Here is a 21,085-nt window from a genome sequence, read left to right as displayed (position 1 = left end):
ATAGATAGACAGATAGATGATATCTATATATATATATATCAAGATAGAGACATAGAGATAGAGAGATATAAGGTAGAGATATATATAGATAGATATAGAAATAGAGATATAGAGAGATGATAGCGAGATGATAGATAGATAGATAGATAGATAGATAGATAGATAGATAGATAGATAGATATAGATAGATAGATAGATAGATAGATAGATAGATAGATAGATAGATAGATAGATATGAGAGAGACAGAGAGAGAGAGAGAATATAAGATAGAGACATAGATATAGATAGAAATAGAGAGATATAGAGAGATGAGAGAGAGGGGGGATAGACAGATAGATATTGGTAGGTATAAATGATAAATATAGATGATAGATAGATAGATATGAGAGAGACAGAGAGAGATAAGATAGAGACATAGATATATAGAGAGAGATGAGAGAGAGATTAGAGAGAGAGAGATGTAGGTAGGTAGGTAGGTAGGTGGATGGACAGATGGAGAGATGGATGGATGGCTATATAGATATAGATTTGAATGTATGTAATATAAAGTGCAACCTGCATCTGTCTCTTCCCAACCCTTTCCCTGTTGCTATGAGCCTCAGAAGCAGAGCCCACACACCTTCCCTGGTTCCTTGAGGTCTGCCTCAATGGCCTGGTTAACCCAGGTTACGCGAATCGTGAGAAACAGCCGCAGCGTTGCAGGAGGAGAAGGAAAGAGCCCCCCCCTTCCTAATGATCTTCAACGGTTAACAAAAACCCCTCAACGAGGGAAGTCCTAGGACAACTGTGTTTAATTCTCTTTTTTTTTTCCCCTTCCCCTGCTTTTTTGGCTACGTTGCTCCCGCTTAATTGCTTCAGAGAGCTGGGGACGGTCGGCTTTCCAGGCCCCCATTCAGAGGAGGGGTAATAAGCGAGACCCCCGGGGGGGCTGAAAGTCAAGAGCTCTCAGCAGCTTCCAGCTTTTCCTTTCGCAAAAAAAGACCCTTCCTCCACTCGGCCGGGATCCAGAAGAAGGGTGGGGAAGAAAGACCACCTCTGATACCAAGGTCCAAGCATCCCTTTTTCTGGGGTATGGGGGGGGGTTTCCAGGGTGGGATTTTATCGAGTTCGGTGGTGTTTTCAAAAGCAGGACTATGGCCAAGGATTAGTGAACAAAATAGAAGGATTTGGGAAATGCGGGAGATATGTTGGCCGAGGAAATCAAAAAGTTGCAGGCATCAGAGGGCGGTCAGATTCGCACCCCGTGCTGAATATTCTTCCCGCCCTCTCTTCTTTGCCTTTCTTCTATCTTCCCTCTCTCCCTTTCCTTCCTTCCTTCCTTCCTTCCTTCCTTCCTTCCTCTTTCTCCTCCCTTCCTCCTTCCTTCCTTCTTTCCTTCCTTCCTCTTCCTCCTTCCTTCCTTCTTTCCTTCCTTCCTTCCTCTTTCTCGTCCCTTCCTCCCTCCCTCCCTCCTTCCTTCCTTCCTTCCTTTCTCCTCCCTTCCTCCTTCCTTCCTTCTTTCCTTCCTTCCTTCCTCTTTCTCGTCCCTTCCTTCCTTCCTTCCTTCCTTCCTTCCTTCCTTCCTTCCTTCCTTCCATCCATCCTTCCTTGTGGTTAAAATATAGTATTGCAGGCTGACTCTGCCCATAGCCAGGAGTTCAATCCTGACCAGCTGTAAAGCACTGTGAAGCGGTATATAAGTCTAAGGGCTGTTGCTATTGCCCTTCCTTCCTTCCTTCTTTCCTTCCTTCCTTCCCTTTCCCCTTTCTCTTTTCTTTCCTTCTACACTTCCCTTTCTCTTTTCCTTCCTTCTTTCCTTCCCTCTTTCTTTTCCTTCCTTCTTTCCTTCCCTCTTTTTTCTTCCTTCCTCCTTTCTTTTCCTTTCCTTTCCCTTCCCTTCCCTCTTTCTCTTTCCCTTCCTTCCTCCTTTTCCTTCCTTTCCTTTCCCTCTTTCTCTTTTCCTTCCTTCCTCCCTCCCTTCTTTCTTTTCTTCCCTTCCCTTCATTCTTTTTCTTTTCCTTCTTTCCTTCCCTCTTTCTCTTTCCCTTCCCTGTTTAGCAGGTAAGTGATGCTGCTGGGTGAGGAAGGGAACAAGGGATTGCGGGACTGGCTGGGAAACTGTCACAGAAAGTTGAACACGAAGGCCATGTGACCTCAGCAGCTCAGAAGCAGCCAGAACTTCCCCAAATTATATTCCTTTTATTCCCAAATTATATTCATGGGTTCCGGGTGTTGGGTGAAATTCTGTACGCTAGCCCAGCTGAGGTTCCTTGATTCAAAAACGGTTGTAGCTAGGATCATAGGCAGTGGTGGGTTTCAAATTTTTTTACTACGGGTTCTGTGGGTGTGGCTTGGTGGGCGTGGCATGGCATGGCTTGGTGGGCGTGGCTTGGTGGGTGTGGCACTATAAAATCTCCATTCCCACCCCACTCCAGGGGAAGGATACTGTAAAATCTCCATTCCCTCCCCAATCCAGGGGAAGGTTACTGCAAAATTCCCATTTCCTCCCAATCAGCTGAGACGTGGGAGGCAGAGAATAGATGTGGGCGGGGCCAGTCAGAATTTTTACTACCGGTTCTCCGAACTACTCAAAATTTCCGCTACCGGTTCTCCAGAACTGGTCAGAACCTGCTGGAACCCACCTCTGATCGTAGGGGAGCAGAATTCAGTCAATGGGACCTGAAACATGCCAAATCTTTCTTTCTTTCTTTCTTTCTTTCTTTCTTTCTTTCTTTCTTTCTTTCTTTCTTTCTTTCTTTCTTTCTTTCTTTCCTTCTTCTTCTTCTTCTTCTTCTTCTTCTTCTTCTTCTTCTTCTTCTTCTTCTTCTTCTTTAAAAAAAATTGCAATGGGAGGTAGCCACTCAACAGGTTCAGCAGCACCCTGACCTCCTCTTAGGGAGTCATAGGGAGATGGAGAAGCTCTCTACCTGTTGAAGATCAGCCTTCCGCTGAGCCAGGGAGGGAGGCCAGGGACTGCCTCATCTAATGTGAGCGGTGGGGGTGGGGAGGTGGGGGAGGGCAGAGCCCGGGCGGGTGGGGAAGGGGCTGTCGTCTTCTCTCATCCAGCATATGGTCTCCTCTCCTCCATCTGGTCTTTATTAAAAGTCTCTGCAAAATGCACATTCCTGGGTTTAACCCTTGCCGTGCCAGGGGTGGGCAAAAGCCCCTTCCCTCTCCATGTTCCCCTCTTTAATAAAAATATCCCTTCTTTTTTTAAAAAAATAAATAAATAATAATAATCCAGGATTATTGGCTCCTTTGGCATCTTTTCCTCTATCCCTCCTTCTCCCCCACCCTACAGATCTGTGCCTCCCCAGTCAAATCTGGGAGGGAGTCCAACAATAAATTAAAAAATAGGGACGGGGGGGAGGCAAAATTTTGTGATCAAATGGGGTATTTTGTTAAAAAGAGAGGGAGGGGAATGATGCGAGAATGCGAAGAATGGAAGCAATAGATTGTGGGGAGGAGGGGAGAGAATGACGGGCCCCCTCCTTTTTAAAATCATCTTTTCTTTTGAAATGGGGGGGGGGACAGGATCAGAAGGATCTGGAAAAGAAGCCCTACCTGCCCACCCCCCAACTCTCATGGCACCCCAAATGAAGCTGCGTTCTTCTCCGTTGAGAGCCAGCCAATTTTTCCCACGGGATTTCCTGAGATCTTTTTCCAGCCCTCTCCTTCCCACCCTCCTGCAAAGGGTTAACAATTTTGAGATTTAAAAAGGGGGGGAAGTTAGAAGCCCCCCCCACCCTCACCCCTGGCATTACTGTAGAGGTTTCCCTGCCCCCCCCCAACCCGCCAGCCCGAGGGGGCTGGATTGAGCCCGGCTGAGTCAGGAAACACCGAAATTTAAGACAATTGTGACTTTTTTTCCCCATTTTTTTTTTCCTTATAGAGAGGTGCAAACGCAGGCCAGATGGTGAGCATAAATGTACTCAGAAAAGGGTTTAGTTTGCTAACCAGGATCAGAGACTCCTGCAAGATGGAAACAGCCGGCATCCTGGCTGGTGTGGGGGGGGGGGAAAAAAGCAGGAAAATTTGTAGATTCGGGGCAGGAAAAGGGCAGAAAATTCACACGTTTGGGCTGTGAGGGACGCATAAAATTTGATGCCCAGGTAGTCCTCGACTTAGGACCGCGAGGGAGCCCACAATTGCTGTCGCTGAGCGAGGCATTCGTTAAGCGAGTTTTGCCCCCGCTTTTCTCGCCACCGTTGTTAAGTGAATCGCGGCGCTTGGGAAGTCACTAACATGGCTGTGAAGTGAAATCCGGCTTCCCCCCCGTTGGTTTGGCTGGTGAGGAGGTCGCAAAAGGGGAATCAAGTGATCCTTGCGTCGTAAATGTGAGCCAGTTTGCCAAGCCTCTGAATTTTGATCATGTGATCATGGGGAGGCTGGAATGGTCGCAAGTCTGAAAAACGGTCGTAAGTCGCTGTTTTCAATGCTCTTGTAATTCACTAAACGAACTCTCGTAAATCAAGGATTACCTGTATTCCTCAGTATCCAGCTCTAGAAAGCAGCTATAATTGGACACAAATCTCGTGTGGGTGGGTGAGAGAGAGAAAGAGAGAGAGAGGGAGGGAGGGAGGGATAGGGAGAGAGAGAAAGGAAGAGGGAGAAAAAGAGAGAGAGAGAGAGAAGAGAGAGACAGTGACAGTGAGAGTGACAGAGAGAAAGAGACAGAGAAAGAGAGAGAGGGGGAGAGGGAGGAGAGAGAGAGAAAGAGAAGGACAGAAACAGAGAGAGAGAGAGAGAGAGAGAAAGAGGGACGGGAGAGAAGGAGAGGGAGAAGACAGAGAGAAAGAGAAGGACAGAGACAGAGAGAAAGAGAGAGAGAGAGAAGGACAGAGAGAGAGTGTGTGAGAGACAGAGAGAAGGAGAAGGAGAGTGTGAGAGAGAAATGAGAAAGAGAGAGAAAGAGAAAGAGAAAGAAAAAGAGAGGGAGAGGGAGAAAAAGAGAGAAAGAGAAGGACAGAGACACAGAGAGAAAGACACAGAGAGAGACAGAGAGAAAGAGAATGAGAGTGTGAGTATGAGTATGAGAAAGAAAGAGAGAAAGAAAGAGAATGAGAGTGTGAGAGAGAAAGAGAGGGAGAAAGAGAGGGAGAGGGAGAAAAAAAGAAAGAGAAGGACAGAGACAGAGAAAGACACAGAGAGAGAGACAGAGAGAAAGAGAATGAGAGTGTGAGTGTGAGAGAGAAAGAGAAAGAGAGAAAGAGAATGAGAGTGTGAGAGAGAAAGAGAGAGAGAGAGAAAGAGAGGAAGAGGGAGAAAAAAAGAAAGAGGACAGAGACAGAGAAAGACACAGAGAGAGAAAGAGACAGAGAGAGACAGAATGTGAGTGTGAGAGAAAGAGAAAGAGAGAGAGAGACAGAAAGAGAATGAGAGTGTGAGAGAGAAAGAGAGAGAGAGAAAGAGAGGGAGAGGGAGAAAAAGAGAGAAAGAGGACAGAGACAGAAAGACACAGAGAGACAGAGAGAAACAGAGAGAAAGAGAATGAGAGTGTGTGAGAGAGAGAAAGAGAGAGGGAGAGGGAGAGGGAGGGAGAAAAAAAGAGAGAAAGAGGAGGACAGAGACACAGCGAGAGAGACAGAGAGAAAGAGAATGCAAGTGCGAAAGAGAGAGAGAAAGAAAGAGAGAGAAGAGAGAGAGAGAGAGAGTCTGTGTCTGTATTTCTGGGTGTTTGCGTTTTGCAAATTTTCCTGCTACTTTCAAAGGCTTCAACCTTTGCACGCCCCGCAAAAAACCTTCTGGGGCAACTTCTGAAGCTCCCCCTACTTACAAGTTATGGGGAAGCCGGAGGGGTGGGTGGAGGGGGGGTTTGTATGCCCCCCGGCCCCACACCCCTGATTTTGAAGGGAGGCAGGCGGGCCCTATAAACACAAGGAATAAGCAAACCACACCAAAAAACAAAGCCGAACCGGCAATTCAAACCTCCTCCTCGACCGCCTTCCCAACCGGAGGAAGGGAAGTTAGGTAGGTCAGCAGCTGGAAGGTTCTGGAAACATCAGCATCTTCTAATTATCTTAAAATTAAAGGCTTGGCGAAAAAAGAAACCCAGGCATTTTCGCTCTGCTTTTTCCAATCCCCTCGGGGCCCGTATTCCTTTATTGCTCAAACCACAAACTTTACACGCTATCTTTCTGTATCTCCTCTTTCCTGTCCCTTTTTCAAGCTCTGCTTCCATTAACCTGTTATTAGTCTCCATGCTGCAAACTGGAGATTAAAACGGACGATGAACGGTTGCAGGAACTGGGCCTGGCTGGTCTAGTGAAGAGGAGGACCAGGGGAGACAGGAGAGCATCTTCCAATATTTGAGGGGCTGCCCCAGAGAGGAGGAAGGGGGTCCAGCTATTTTCCAAAGCACAAAAAAGAAAGAAAAAGAAAGAAAGAAAAGAAGGAAGGAAGGAAAGAAAGAAAGAATAAGAAGAAAGAAAGAAAGAAAGAAAGAAAGAAAGAAAGAAAGAAAGAAAGAAAGAAAGAAAGAAAGAAAGAAAGAAAGAAAGAAAGACATCTGAGTGAGCCATGGATGGACAGAAGACATGGCTAGTCTAGGGAAGAGAAGGACCAGGGGAGACAGGAGAGCATCTTCCAATATTTGAGGGGCTGCCCCAGAGAGGAGGAAGGGGGTCCAGCTATTTTCCAAAGCACAAGAAAGAAAGAAAAAGAAAGAAAGAAAAGAAGGAAGAAAGGAAAGAAAGAAAGAAAGAAAGAATAAGAAGGAAGGAAGGAAGGAAGGAAGAAAGGAAAGAAAGAAAGAAAGAAAGAAAGAAAGAAAGAAAGAAAGAAAGAAAGAAAGAAAGAAAGAAAGAAAGAAAGAGAAAGAAAGACAGACATCTGAGTGAGCCATGGATGGACAGAAGACATGGCTAGTCTAGTGAAGAGAAGGACCAGGGGAGACAGGAGAGCATCTTCCAATATTTGAGGGGCTGCCATAGAGAGGAGGAAGGGGGTCCAGCTATTCTCCAAAGCACAAGAAAGAAAGAAAAAGAAAGAAAGAAAAGAAGGAAGGAAGGAAAGAAAGAAAGAATAAGAAGGAAGGAAGGAAGGAAGGAAAGAAAGAAAGAAAGAAAGAAAGAAAGAAAGAAAGAAAAGAAAGAAAGAAAGAAAGAAAGAAAGAAAGAGAAAGAAAGACAGACATCTGAGTGAGCCATGGATGGACAGAAGACCTGGCTGGTCTAGTGAAGAGAAGGACCAGGGGAGACAGGAGAGCATCTTCCAATATTTGAGGGGCTGCCCCAGAGAGGAGGAAGGGGGTCCAGCTATTCTCCAAAGCACAAGAAAGAAAGAAAAAGAAAGAAAGAAAAGAAGGAAGGAAGGAAAGAAAGAAAGAATAAGAAGGAAGGAAGGAAGGAAGGAAAGAAAGAAAGAAAGAAAGAAAGAAAGAAAGAAAGAAAAGAAAGAAAGAAAGAAAGAAAGAAAGAAAGAGAAAGAAAGACAGACATCTGAGTGAGCCATGGATGGACAGAAGACATGGCTAGTCTAGTGAAGAGAAGGACCAGGGGAGACAGGAGAGCATCTTCCAATATTTGAGGGGCTGCCATAGAGAGGAGGAAGGGGGTCCAGCTATTCTCCAAAGCACAAGAAAGAAAGAAAAAGAAAGAAAGAAAAGAAGGAAGGAAGGAAAGAAAGAAAGAATAAGAAGGAAGGAAGGAAGGAAGGAAAGAAAGAAAGAAAGAAAGAAAGAAAGAAAGAAAGAAAAGAAAGAAAGAAAGAAAGAAAGAAAGAAAGAGAAAGAAAGACAGACATCTGAGTGAGCCATGGATGGACAGAAGACCTGGCTGGTCTAGTGAAGAGAAGGACCAGGGGAGACAGGAGAGCATCTTCCAATATTTGAGGGGCTGCCCCAGAGAGGAGGAAGGGGGTCCAGCTATTTTCCAAAGCACAAGAAAGAAAGAAAAAGAAAGAAAGAAAAGAAGGAAGGAAGGAAAGAAAGAAAGAAAGAAAGAATAAGAAGGAAGGAAGGAAGGAAGGAAGAAAGGAAAGAAAGAAAGAAAGAAAGAAAGAAAGAAAGAAAGAAAGAAAGAAAGAAAGAAAGAAAGAAAGAAAGAGAAAGAAAGAAAGACAGACATCTGAGTGAGCCATGGATGGACAGAAGACATGGCTAGTCTAGTGAAGAGAAGGACCAGGGGAGACAGGAGAGCATCTTCCAATATTTGAGGGGCTGCCCCAGAGAGGAGGAAGGGGGTCAAGCTATTCTCCAAAGCACCCGAACGCCGGACAAGGAATTGTGGATGGAAACTGATCAAGGAGAGATTCAGCCTGGAAATAAGGAGGAATTTTCTGACAGGGAGAACAGTCAACCCATGGAACAGAAGTTGCCTTCGGAAGTTGTGAGAACTTCATCCCTGGAAGCTTTCGAGAAGAGACTGGACCGCCATCGGTCAAATCATGTAGTATCTCCTGCTTGGTAGGCCCGTTTTTTTGCCCTCCCCAGGCGCCAGAGTCTTTCTAGGAGCCTCTGGGGAGGGCAAAAACAGCCTTCCCTACCCCTTTCTGTTTGCCGACTTCCGGTGAGCCCAGAAGGCCCAAAAATCAGCTGGCCAACACACGCATGCATGCTGGAGCTGAGCTAGGAAATGCTCGCGTGCCCGCCAATCTGGCTCGGCGACGTGCCACCTGTGGCACGCGTGCCATATGTTCGCCATCACGGGCGTAGGGTTTCCTGCTTGGGTGGAAGGGTGGACTAGATGACCTACAAGGTCCCTTCTAACTCTATTTATTTATTTATTGGTTCGATTTATATGCCGCCCTTTCTCCGGAGACTCAGGGCGGCTTACAATGCGTTAAGCAATAGCCTTCATACTTTTGTATATACCTGCTTAGTAGGTAGTAGTATACTTAGTAGGTATATAGTATATATAAGTAGGTATTTCGGGGGCCCCTAAGCGGTGTTCTTTTTTTTATACAAAGTCAGCTTATTGCCCCCCACAATCCGGGTCCTCATTTTACCTACCTCGGAAGGATGGAAGGCTGAGTCAACCTTGAGCCTGGTGAGATTTGAACTTAAAGTAATTGCAGGCAGCTGGTGTTACTTAACAGCGCTTTAGTCTGCTGCACCACCAAGGCTCTCTTGGTGATAATGCCTTGGTAAGGCCACACCATATTATTAAAAAAAGAGGTTGAGACTCTGGAAAGAGTGCAGAGAACAACAATTTTTTTTTTTTATTTGATTTATATGCCGCCCTTCTCCGGAGACTCAGGGCGGCTTACAATGCGTTAAGCAATAAGCCTTCATACTTTTGTATATATTTATACAAAGTCAGCTTATTGCCCCCACAAACTGGGTCCTCAATTTACCTACCTTAGAAAGGATGGAAGGCTGAGTCAACCTTGAGCCTTGGCGAGACTCGAACCCTGCAATAATTGCAGGCAGCTGGTCTTAATAACCAGCTTAATAACAGGGTGCCTTAAACCCCTGTACTACCAAGATGCTAAAGGAAGGGGCTGGAATGCTAAGACATACAATGAACTCGTTTGTAGGATTTGGGTAGAGCTAGTCTAGAAAGAAGGAGGACTATGATAGCAGTCTTCCAATATTTGAGGGGGCTGCCCCAAAGAAGAGGGGGGGAGTCTAACTATTCTCCCAAGCACCAGAAAGCAGGACAAGAAGCAATGGAAATTTAATCAAGGAGAAAACCAATTCAGAAAAAAAAGAAACGAGAGATTTTCTGATAATTAGAAGAATTAACCCGTGGAACTGCTTGCCACCAGAAGTTATGGGTGCTCCACCACTGAAGGTTTCTAAGAAGAGACCGGACAGCCATTTGTCTGAAACGGTACAGTAGAAGACCTCCAAGGTGAACCAGTGGTGAAATCCACATTTTTTTTTACTACCGGTTCTGTGGGCGTGGTGCGGCTTGGCGGGCGTGGCTTGGCGGGCATGGCAGGGGAAGGATACTGCAAAATCTCCATTCCCACCCCGCTCCTGGGGGAAGGATACTGCAAAATCCCCAATCTCTCCCCACTCTGGGGCCAGCCAGAGGTGGTATTCGCCGGTTCTCCGAACTACTCAAAATTTCCGCTACCAGTTCTTCAGAACCTGCTGGATTTTCACCCCTGCTTCCAACTCCGATGTTCTAATCGTTTTACTCCGTTCTGGATTTCTTCTGAAACTTTAGCCTGCACCCTTTTCAGGCTGATTTTTTTTAAGCGGTTCCTCTAGGTGGCTAGTCCTCATGATTCTCAGATTAAAAAAAACTTCTCTATTTTATTTTATTTTTTTCCCCCTTCCTTTCTTTCCCAACCTCGCCGGCGAGAATTGAAGCAAACGTCGCCTTTCTAATCCAATTGGCACTGCCCTCTTTAACCGGGGCGCGGCGGGAGGGGAGGAGACCGTAATGCCTTGGGAAAGGATGATGGGATGTATGTGCACCATTTAACCATTTCGTGCTTTTAAAAAAAAAGGCAGGGGTGAAAATTCGCTGCATTGTGAATTTAATAGCACAGGCCTCCTGCCTGAGAAGGGGGTTGGACTGGATGACCGCCAAGGTCCCTTCCAAATCTAATATTACTGTATTCCTGGCCCCTTGGTTACCTCCCCCTCTCTCCCCACCCAACCCAGGAGCCCCCATCTGACATATTTCTTTTCCCCCTCCCTCCAGACAATTCTGGTTTGTTTTGACTTCCAGCCCGTTAGAAAATTAAGTCCTTTTATTTGACACGCAAAACGCACGCACACAATATTCGGGGTTTTTTGTTTGTTTGTTGCTTCGACTTTCCACCCCACCAAGGAGACCACATCAGCGGTCAGAGTCAATGAAACCCCCCACCCACCCACCCACACATACACACACAGGGGTGAAATCTAAAATTTTTCCCTACCGGTTCTGTTGGATATGGCTTGGTGGATGTGGCAGGAGAAGGATACTGCAAAATCTCCATTCCCTCCTCACTCCAGGGGAAGGATACTGCAAAATCTCCATCCCCACTGCAAAATCTCCATTCCCACCCCACTCCAGGGGAAGGATACTGCAAAATCTCCATTCTCTCCTCACTCCAGGGGAAGGATACTGCAAAATCTCCTTTCCCTCCTCACTCCAGGGGAAGGATACTGCAAAATCTCCTTTTCCTCCTCACTCCAGGGGAAGGATACTGCAAAATCTCCATTCCCACCCCACTCCAGGGGAAGGATACTGCAAAATCTCCATTCCCTCCTCAATCCAGGGGAAGGATACTGCAAAATCTCCTTTTCCTCCTCCCTCCAGGGGAAGGATACTGCAAAATCTCCATTCCCTCCTCATTATTCCCTCCTCACTCCAGGGAAAGGATACTGCAAAATCTCCTTTTCCTCCTCCCTCCAGGGGAAGGATACTGCAAAATCTCCATTCCCTCCTCCCTCCAGGGAAAGGATACTGCAAAATCTCCATTCCCTCCTCACTCCAGGGGAAGGATACTGCAAAATCTCCATTCCCACCCCACTCCAGGGGAAGGATACTGCAAAATCTCCATTCCCATTCTACTCCAGGGAAAGGATACTGCAAAATCTCCATCCCCACTGCAAAATCTCCATTCCCACCCCACTCCAGGGGAAGGATACTGCAAAATCTCCATTCCCTCCTCACTCCAGGGGAAGGATACTGCAAAATCTCCATTCCCACCCCACTCTGGGGCCAGCCAGAGGTGTTATTTGCCGGAACGACTCAAAATTTCCGCTACCGGTTCTCCAGAATCTGTCAGAACCTGCTGGATTTCACCCCTGCCCTCACAGCAGACCCAGAGGGTTCCTTTCCCCTCCACCCACTCCCCCCATTCCCGTATCGCAAGATCCCCCCCTTCTCACACACACACTTAGCCATCGGAAGACATCAAACAAAGTGTATTTAGGGGCTTGTATCCCACGAGAATTTTTTTTTTCCAAAAAAAATAGTTTTTAACAAGTTCGGAGTGGGAGAAATCACCCTGAGCAGCGTGGGATCCATCCGTGGTGTGTTGACTCCAGATGCAAAAGAAGCTAGTGGGGGAAAGGGAGGGAATCCGGTTGCTTCCGAAGTCATGAGGACTAGAAACTTAAAACTCCCCTGCTTGGCAGAACAACCAGCGCTGGGGTGGAGAGGGGGGGCGTTCAGGGGGAAGAAAGACACCCCCCCTGCGGTGGCACACAAATCCAACTTCTTTTTTTTTTTCCTTCTTCTTCTTTTGTTTTCCCCGCGGTCAGGACAGCCGCTCCCCCCACTTTGGATTAAAGGCACCCCCAGATTTCCAGGTCGCTTCCAAGTTGCGAGGGGAAGGGGCTTCTGCGGGCCCCACCCCAAAAAAGTCTTTTTACTCCAGCAATCAAGGTCTGAGTCGGTTTGGGGCTCATCCTGAGCCTGGGGGGGAAATATTGGGGGGGGGGAAACAGCCTCGGGCACCCCTCCAAGCTGGGTCTCTGCTGCATCCTGGCAGGCTGGCATCCCAGATGTGGCAAAAGGGAGGGGAGACCCTCTGTGGCATTTGCCCCCGCGGGTGAATTTTTATTTTTTGGTCCTTGTGCCCGCCTGGCACAATGCCATCCAACGTGCCCCCCCCTCACTTCCCCGGTGCTGTGGCTCGTAGTTCAGACACTGGTCCGGCAAGTGGCCGGTTGGCAAGGCCGGGAGGAGGAGGAGGAGGATGGCGGGGCCGTTTTTTCCGACGTGTTAATCACCCACCGGTAACACTGGGTCACGCTCCTGCTTTTGGCCTGAGCTCCGCAGCGGGTACAGTAAACGATGCCCAGAGCCAACATGATCACCAGAAAGATAGAAATGGGCACCAGTAATGCCACTAAGAGCCAACGGTCATCCTTCCTCTGCCTTTCCTCCCCAGAAGCCGGGCTGGGGGTGGCAGAAGTGGGGAGGGGCGCCCTGACTCCCCCAACGACGGGGTCCACCTTCTCCTCCGTGGGACCCCCGGAGGGTGAGGGAGGGGTCGTCAGAGGGTCCCCCGAGGTGGGAAGAAGGGTCCCCGTGACATCCAGAGGCAGGGACCCAAAAACGGACGTCGGAAGAGGAGGAGGAGGATCGGAAGCCGAGGGGTTGGGATGGAGGACCTCGGGGTGCCCCGTCGAGGAGGAAAAACCGTGCTCCAAAGGAGAAACGCGCGAGTCCCAAGCGATGTCAAACTCGGGAGCCTCCGTGGCTGGCACCGGAGGGGGAAAAACCAACCGGTCGGGCACCGACAAGAAAGAAGCGGCGGAATCCGACGAGGAGCCGGCCTCCCCGTCGCGGAAAAGCGAGAAGCGAACCGGAGGGATGCTGAGATCCTCGGCTTCCCTGGTGGTGAAGCGCACGGGGAAAGGATCCGGCCAGACCTCGGGCGGAGTGGCATCGGGGCCTTCCAACCCATCGACGGGGCTGCAGCTGATGCCGTCGGCTTCCAGGTCGAACCCTTCGGTGCAGTAACACTCAAAGCCACCCACGTAGTTCACGCACATCTGTTGGCACACGCCGGGGATCTGGCACTCGTCGGTATCCACGCACTGCCCGGGCTCGTCTTCGGCAGGGCTGAAACCCAAGTGGCAACGGCAAAGGTAGGAACCCTCGGTGTTCTCGCACTGATGCTCGCACGGAGCATCCAGGCACTCGTCTAAGTCCTCGCACTGGTGCCCGTCGGATGCCAGCTCGTACCCGGCTGGGCACCGGCAGCTATAGCCGTCGGTGCTGTCTTCCTCCGCCACGCAGTCGAACTGGCACGGCCGGCGTCGACAGGGGTCGTTGGCGGCACAGGAGTGGCCGTCGGGGAGCAGGAGGTACCCCGCGTGGCACTCGCAGGCGTAGCCGGAGCCCTCGTCCAGGCACAGCTGCTGGCACCCGCCGTTGTCTCCCTCGCACCAGCTGCCCGCCGAAGCCGACGACGACGACGACGACGACGAGCCCCCCGACGGCTCCCGACACAGCGGAGGGCCCTTGGACCAGCCCACGTGCCCGTCCTCCTTTTGCAGGCACAGCAGAGACAGCGAAGGCCCACCGGGGCAGCCCACGGAGGCCACGGTCCCGAAGGGCATGAAACGCGGAGGAGCCCCGACGGCAGAGGATGCCAGCGGCCCGAAAGGCGCGGCGTAGCTGATGCTGGCCCCGTCGCCTTCCTCTTCCAAGCCGGCGCACATCCCACGGAAGGCAAAACGGCACAGGTAGCCGTCCACGGGACCCATGCAGGATCCTTCCAGCCACTGGAAATCCCGGTCGTCCAAACCCACGCAGCGAGGAGCCGCGCAACCGGCTCCCCCGACGGCTGCGCTGGCCCTGGCCCAGTTGCTGTAAGCCGTCTCCTGCTCGCCAGTCACCCAGCTGAAACCGCGCAAAGGCCTCTGCGGGAAACACTGTCGAGGTTGGCGCTGCAGCCCGATCCAGAACAGACGGGGCGGACCAGGTTGGCGGCTCCCGGCTAGCAACTGGCTAACCTGAGCCGCCTCTTCGGCTCGTTTCAAGGTCGCCAGGTTGCCTCCGAGCTCCCGGCAAGCCCGCCAGGCTTCTAAAAAGCTGCGCGGATGGGTGTAGAGCGCGTAGCAGCCTTCAGGATCGCAACTGGCTTCAGGATCCGGCCGGGCAGGCAGTGGCAGCTGGAGGAGCAAGAGCCCCACCAAGCCGAGAGGCAGCCGAGGGACCAGCATGGTTGTGTTGCTGCTGTGGTGGGCTTTCGGCTCACTGAGAGACCCTCCAACCTCTCAATTCCCGGCCTTCTTTCCCCTCCCCGTCTGGGAGGAAGGAGGCGCTGGGCTTCTCCGATCCCCGCCTTCGGACCTTCTAAGGCGCGGATTTGAACTCTTGCCACGCAGGGAGGGAAGGGAGGGAGGGGAAAAGGGAAAGGCAAAGCAGGCAGGCGGAGAAGGTCTGGGGGTGTCGGGAGGGGGGAAGTGAGTGGGTGGGCAGAGGAAGCATCTGCTTTGTGGCTTTTCTGGTCTAACCGCTAGGCCGCACTGTCGCTGGAAGCATCCTCTGATTTCAAACCCTGCCACGGGATGCCAGGAGGAGAGCTAGTCAGTTTTGAACAAGAGTTGGAAGGGAGCTCAGAGGTCATCCAGCCCAACCCCCTGGTCACACAAGAGAGCTGTAACTAGGGATTCGAAACAGTTGAACTTTCTGATCGACAAGCTCGGTGTCTTAGCCACAGAGCCACCTAGCTTTATGAGATTAAAAGTGGGGGGGGGCGGCAAGGGGAGGTTCCAGGCTGGGCTGAGCTTCCGAAACTGATGTTGAGGGGCTGCCCCAAAGAGGAGGGATGGGGGGGTTTCAAGTTATTTTCCAAAGCCCCAGAAGGCAGGACAAGAAGAAGCAACGGATGGAAACTAATCAAGGAGAGAAGCAACCTGGAATTAAGGAGAAATTTCCTGACAGGGAGAACAATTCACCGGTGGAACAGCTTGCCACCAGAAGTTGTGGGTATTCGATCATGGAAGCTTTTAAGAAGAGATCGGACAGCCATTTGTCTGGAATGCTATAGGGTTTCCTGCCTGAGCAGGGGGTTGGACTAGAAGACCTCCAAGGCCCCTTCCAACTCCATTATTCTGTGTTCGGCGTGGAGTTTACTGTCCACCCACTTTAAAGCATGCTGGCTGGGGAATTCTGGGAGTTGAAGTCCATGTATCTTAAAGGACGCTGGCTGGGGAATTCTGGGAGTTGAAGTCCATGTATCTTAAAGGACGCTGGCTGGGGAATTCTGGGAGTTGAGGTCCACCCGTCGCTAGCTGGGGAATTCTGGGAGTTGAAGTCCATGTATCTTAAAGGACGCTGGCTGGGGAATTCTGGGAGTTGAAGTCCATGTATCTTAAAGGACGCTGGCTGGGGAATTCTGGGAGTTGAGGTCCATCCACTTTAAAGGACGCTGGCTGGGGAATTCTGGGAGTTGAAGTCCACCCGTCGCTAGCTGGGGAATTCTGGGAGTTGAAGTCCATGTATCTTAAAGGACGCTGACTGGGGAATTCTGGGAGTTGAAGTCCATGTATCTTAAAGGACGCTGACTAGGGAATTCTGGGAGTTGAGGTCCATCCACTTTAAAGGACACTGGCTGGGGAATTCTGGGAGTTGAAGTCCATGTATCTTAAAGGACGCTGGCTAGGGAATTCTGGGAGTTGAAGTCCATGTATCTTAAAGGACGCTGACTAGGGAATTCTGGGAGTTGAATTCCACCCACTTTAAAGGAAGCTGGCTGGGGAATTATGGGAGTTGAAGTCCACCCACTTTAAAGGAAGCTGGCTGGGGAATTCTGGGAGTTGAAGGCCACCCATCTTAAAGTTGTCAAGATTTGAGAAACACTAAAAGGGAATTCTTGCAAACCTGACTTGGCACAAAGAAGCCGTGGTTGCATGCCATCCCCGCCAGAATTCCTCTGCTACAAGCTACCAGCCTCTGCCAACGATTCCACTTCCTAAATTCCATCAGCTGGACCTGGTATCTGGCTCGGGGGCCTTAATATCTCGCGTTCGTGCCATGTCTTAACATACCTGGGCATCGAGCTGATGGCTCACACAATAAACCAAAAACACCGGAGAAAGAAAAACCCAGGCGATCAAGTCTGAAAGAGTGACCCGATCCTTTTAACACACAAACACACAAACACACAAACCTCACACATACACACAGGCTGTGCTTTGCAGTTTGCTTTGGCACGCTCTGAAGCCAGCAACCCCATTTGGCTCCGTCCGTGCATCCATTCCAACCCCAATCCGCCCTAGGTAAAAGGAGGAAGCGTTTCTTGAACTCGGATTCGGAGACACGTATCCATGTAATTTTTTTGGCTAGAGGGGAAATTGGTTTGGGTCACTGCCAAAAACAGACTCGATTTTGGCTTGGATTTAAACCATACCGCACAGTCACCGAAGGCCTTGCAAGCAGGATGGGTGGCCCGGCCCAAAGAGAGGGAGGAATTAAGCAACAAAGCTTCTTCCATGCTAAAACACTAAAACATCTTAATTTCAGGATAATTAATCCAGGATTAAACTGGCCTGGGAAATCGTCTTTATTTCCTGGAGCAAAACTCGTCGGAATGTCGGCTGTATTTGATGGCCAAGTTTTCCTAAGCTTTTCTTCTCATGACACGATCATGCCTCCCCCCCCTAACCCATCCTGCTAAATTATTATTTTGTTTTAATGAGCCTTGGTGGCACAGCAGACTAAAGTGCTGTTAAATAGCACCAGCTGCCTGCAATTACTGCAAGTTCGAATCTCACCAGGCTCAAGGTTGACTCAGCCTTCCATCCTTTCGAGGTAGGTAAAATGAGGACCCGGTTTGTGGGGGCAATAAGCTGACTTTGTATAAAAAAAAGAACACCGTTTAGGGGTGGGGGCGAAAGCCCTACTAAGCAGGTATATACAAAAGTATGAAGGCTATTGCTTAACGCATTGTAAGCCGCCCTGAGTCTCCGGAGAAGGGCGGCATATAAATTGAACTAATAAATAAATAATAAATAAATAATGGCAGAGTGACGGGTGCCAAGCAGGATAAGGCAAGGTAGAGAAAAACATGGATGATGAGCGTAAGAAATTGGAAGGGAATTTTCAAGCTTAACTGGAGATGAAGTAGAAAAAACAGAAACCAGGGGTGAAATCCAGCAGGTTCTGACAGGTTCTGGCGAACCCGTAGCGGAAATTTTGAGTTGTTCGGAGAACCGGCAAATACCACCTCCGGCTGGCCCCAGAGTGGGGTGGGAATGGAGATTTTGCAATATCTTTCCCCCAGGAGTGGGGCGGGAATGGAGATTTTGTAGTATCCTTTCCCTGGAGTGCGGCGGGAATGGAGATTTTGTAGTATCCTTCCCCTGCCACGCCCACCACGCCCACCAAGCCACGCCCACAGAACTGGTAGTAAAAAAAATTGGATTTCATCACGGACAGAAATCCCTTTGCAGGAAAATGATTTTATATTTTTTTACATCCTTGTAAAGTTGAGTTTTTTTGCACAGCGTGACTGCTTGCTGTCCAGATGTAGCTCGGCTACTGAATTTAATCACAGTCTGTAAAATCAGTTGAATACGATCAGGGTGGAAGCGGAGTGCCCTCAATTGCAAAGCGGAAAAACCAAGATTGAAATGAACTCAACAGTGCTCGGTTAGGTTTTTTTTTTTAAAAAAAAAGAGAAGGACTAGGAGTGACTTGATAGCAGCCTTCCAATATTTGAGGGGCTGCCCCAAAGAAGAGGGAGTCAAATTATTCTCCAAAGCACCAGAAGGCAGGACAAGAAGCAACGGAGGGAAACTAATCAAGGAGAGAAGCAACTAGAAATTTCCTGACAGCGAGAACAATTAACCAGTGGAACTACTTTCCACCAGAAGTTGTAGGTACTCCGTCGCTGGACGCTTTTCAGAAGAGATGGGACAACCCTTTGTCTGAATTGGTATGAGGTCTCCTGCTTAAGCAGGGGGGTGGACTAGAAGACCTCCAAGGTCCCTTCCAAGCAGCCCTAGGATAACAGAATAACAGAATTGGAAGTTCAGCATATTTTTTGCAAACCCAGCCTGCTCGCTCTGCGACTTTGCACTTGGCCACACAATTCCTTAGTGCCTTTTGAGCATCCAAGAAATCAGAATAGAACTGATTGTTCTCACCGTCAGAAAATAACAGAATAACAGAGTCAGAAGGGACCTTGGAGGTCTTCTAGTCCAACCCCCTGCTTAGGCAGGAAACCCTACACCACTTCAGACAAATGGTTATCCAACATTTTCTTCAAAACCTCCAGTGATGGAGCAATCGACAACTTCTGGTGGCAAGTTGTTCCACCGGCTAATTGTTCTCACTGTCAGGAAATTATCTCCTTAGTTCTAGGTTGCTTCTCTCCTTGCTGAATTCCCTAATCTTAAATTTTGTGTTTGAAGCATTGTTTCTCCGATGATGGGTGCTCTCCATCACTGGAGTTTTTTTTTAAAAAAGAAGAGTTCGGACAGCCATTTTATCCAGAATGGTTTCCTGCTTGAGCGGGGGGGGGGGGGGGGGTTGGACTAGAAGACCTTTAAGGTCCCTTCCAACTCGGTTTACACCGTTCGTTTAAACTGTAGTGCCCGCTAGCCGAAACCAACCCCTCGGTTTTTCTGGGAGGTTTATTATTATTTATTTATTTATTATTCACATTTCTATACCGCCCTTCTCCTTTCGGACTCAGGGCGGTGAACAGCCAAAATAAAAACATCTATACATAACCTTACAGTTAAAAATAGAGTTAAAATAATTTATAAATTTGGCCCGTAATTTAAAACTTTTCAATTTAAAATCAATATTAAAATTTTAAAACTAACCCTAAAATCAAGACAGAACGGCTAACTGAAAAAATAAGTTTTTATTTAGGGCCCGACGAAAAGTCCGGAGGTCGGAGATCACTCGTATCTCTGGGGGTAGATTGTTCCATAGGGTAGGTGCCACCACAGAGAAGGCTCTCCTCCTGGGGATCGCCAGCCGGCATTGTCTGGCCGACGGCACCCTGAGGGGGCCCTCCTCCAGCCTGCTATCCGAACCAAGCCAACTTTGTATGATCCGTCTCGAAGACGGGCAGAGGGTGGGGAAATTTAGGGGGGCAGAATTTGGGGAAGGGGGCTTGTCGACCCCATGGAGGAAATAAATGGAATTCCTTCGGCGTGGGAAGACCTGCTGCTCCCTGCCCGTCTGGGTGCCGTTTTAAATGTGCTTTTTCAGAAAGCAACATTGGAGCTGGGTTCGAACCCATTCGTGGAAAAAAACTCGGCGTTGCCAGTTTCGCGAAGGCTTCGTTCGATCTCCACCCAGCCATTTTTTTTTTTCTTTGTTCGAGTGGCGTTGTGTATATTTTACACAACGTTTTTTTGCTGCTCCCTCCAGCTGGGCCTAGTTTATTCCTATTTATTTCTTTGTCAAACTTCGCAAAGCCGTCCAAGTTTTAGAGCAGCGACGCTGGGCTTTGTACCCTCTTTTCAAACAATAAAACAGCTCCAGAGGCTGGATAGCTTTGAGAGAACAATAAATATTGTACTCTCGACACCCTCCTATTTGTTTCCCAAAGGAGCGCGCTCGCCTCCCCCCACCACCACTTTGGGGTCTGGGGGGGGGGGAAGAGCCAGGACACCAAAGGACCAGTCTTCTGGAATAGCTGCCCCCCCCACTTCCTCTGAGGTTTGAGCAGGGTAGGGCCCGTTCAAATCTTAGGGAGCGTGGCAGATGTTGGCATCGCAATAGGGCACAGCTCTTGGATTCAGTCAATGGGACCTGAAACATGCCAAATCTTTCTTTCTTTCCTTCCTTCCTTCCTTCCTTTTTTTCTTTTTTTCTTTCTTTCTCTCCCTTTCTTTCCTTCCTTCCTTCCTTCTTTCCTTTCCCTTTTTCTTTTCTTCCTTTTCTTTCTTTCTTTCTCTCCCTTTCTTTCTTTCCTTCCTTCTTTCCTTTCCCTTTTTCTTCCTTCCTTCCTTTCTTTCTCTCTCTCTTTCTTTCCTTCCTTCCTTCCTTCCTGCTTTCTCTTCCTCTTCCTTCCTTCCTTCTTTCTTTTTTCTTTTCCTTTTCTTTTTCTTTCCTTTCTTCCTTCCTTCCTTCCTGCTTCCTCTTCCTCTTCCTTCCTTCTTTCCTTTCCCTTTTTCTTCCTTCCTTCCTTCCTTTCTCTCTCTTTCTTTCCTTTCTTCCTTCCTTCCTGCTTTCTCTTCCTCTTCCTTCCTTCCTTCCTTCTTTCTTTTCTTTCTCTTCTTTTCTCTTCTCTTCTCTTTTCTCTTCTCTTTCCTTTCTTTCTTTTTCTCCTTCCTTCCTTCCTTCCTTCCTGCTTCCTCTTCCTCTTCCTTCCTTCTCCTTCCTCTTTCTTTTCTTTCTCTTCTTTTCTCTTCTCTTTTCTCTTCTCTTTCCTTTCTTTCTTTTTCTCCTTCCTCCTTTTCCTTCCTTCCTGCTTCCTCTTCCTCCTTCCTTCCTTCCTTTCTCTTTCTTTCTTTCTTTCTTTCTTTTTCTTTCTTTCTTTCTCTTTCTTTCTCCTTCCTCCCTTTTCCTTTTCCTTCCCTCCTTCCTGTTCATTCATTCATTCCTTCGTTCGTTCGTTCATTTATATCCCACCTTTATTATTTTGACAAATAACTCCAGGTAGGCGAACATATCCTATTTTCCCCATAACAACAACCCTGTGAAGTGGACTTGGCTAGAACTCACCGTCTCCTGGTGATTGGCCCAAAGTCACCCAGCCGGCTTTCATACCTAAGGCGGGACTAGAACTCACCGT

The 21,085-nt window shown here is 48.8% G+C and overlaps 1 protein-coding gene across 1 annotated transcript; it reads right to left on the bottom strand.

Annotated features, from left to right (window-relative positions):
- Positions 1 to 11,777: 11,777 nt before the first annotated feature.
- Positions 11,778 to 14,827, bottom strand: CD248 (CD248 molecule). The gene has a single exon (XM_034407467.3). It carries the CDS (start codon positions 14,544 to 14,546, stop codon positions 12,513 to 12,515), a length of 2,034 nt encoding a protein of 677 aa, XP_034263358.3. The 5' UTR covers positions 14,547 to 14,827; the 3' UTR covers positions 11,778 to 12,512.
- Between the last annotated feature and the right edge of the window lie 6,258 nt (positions 14,828 to 21,085).

The sequence above is a fragment of the Pantherophis guttatus genome, chromosome 18 (assembly GCF_059756535.1).
Source record: "Pantherophis guttatus breed Tessera chromosome 18, ASM5975653v1, whole genome shotgun sequence".
Lineage (NCBI taxonomy): Eukaryota > Metazoa > Chordata > Lepidosauria > Squamata > Colubridae > Pantherophis > Pantherophis guttatus.
This window is presented reverse-complemented; position numbering and strand designations above follow the sequence as displayed.

Excerpts from the sequence above, each read along its gene's own strand:
- CD248 (XM_034407467.3), bottom strand. The coding sequence starts at position 14,546 with ATGCTGGTCCCTCGGCTGCCTCTCGGCTTGGTGGGGCTCTTGCTCCTC.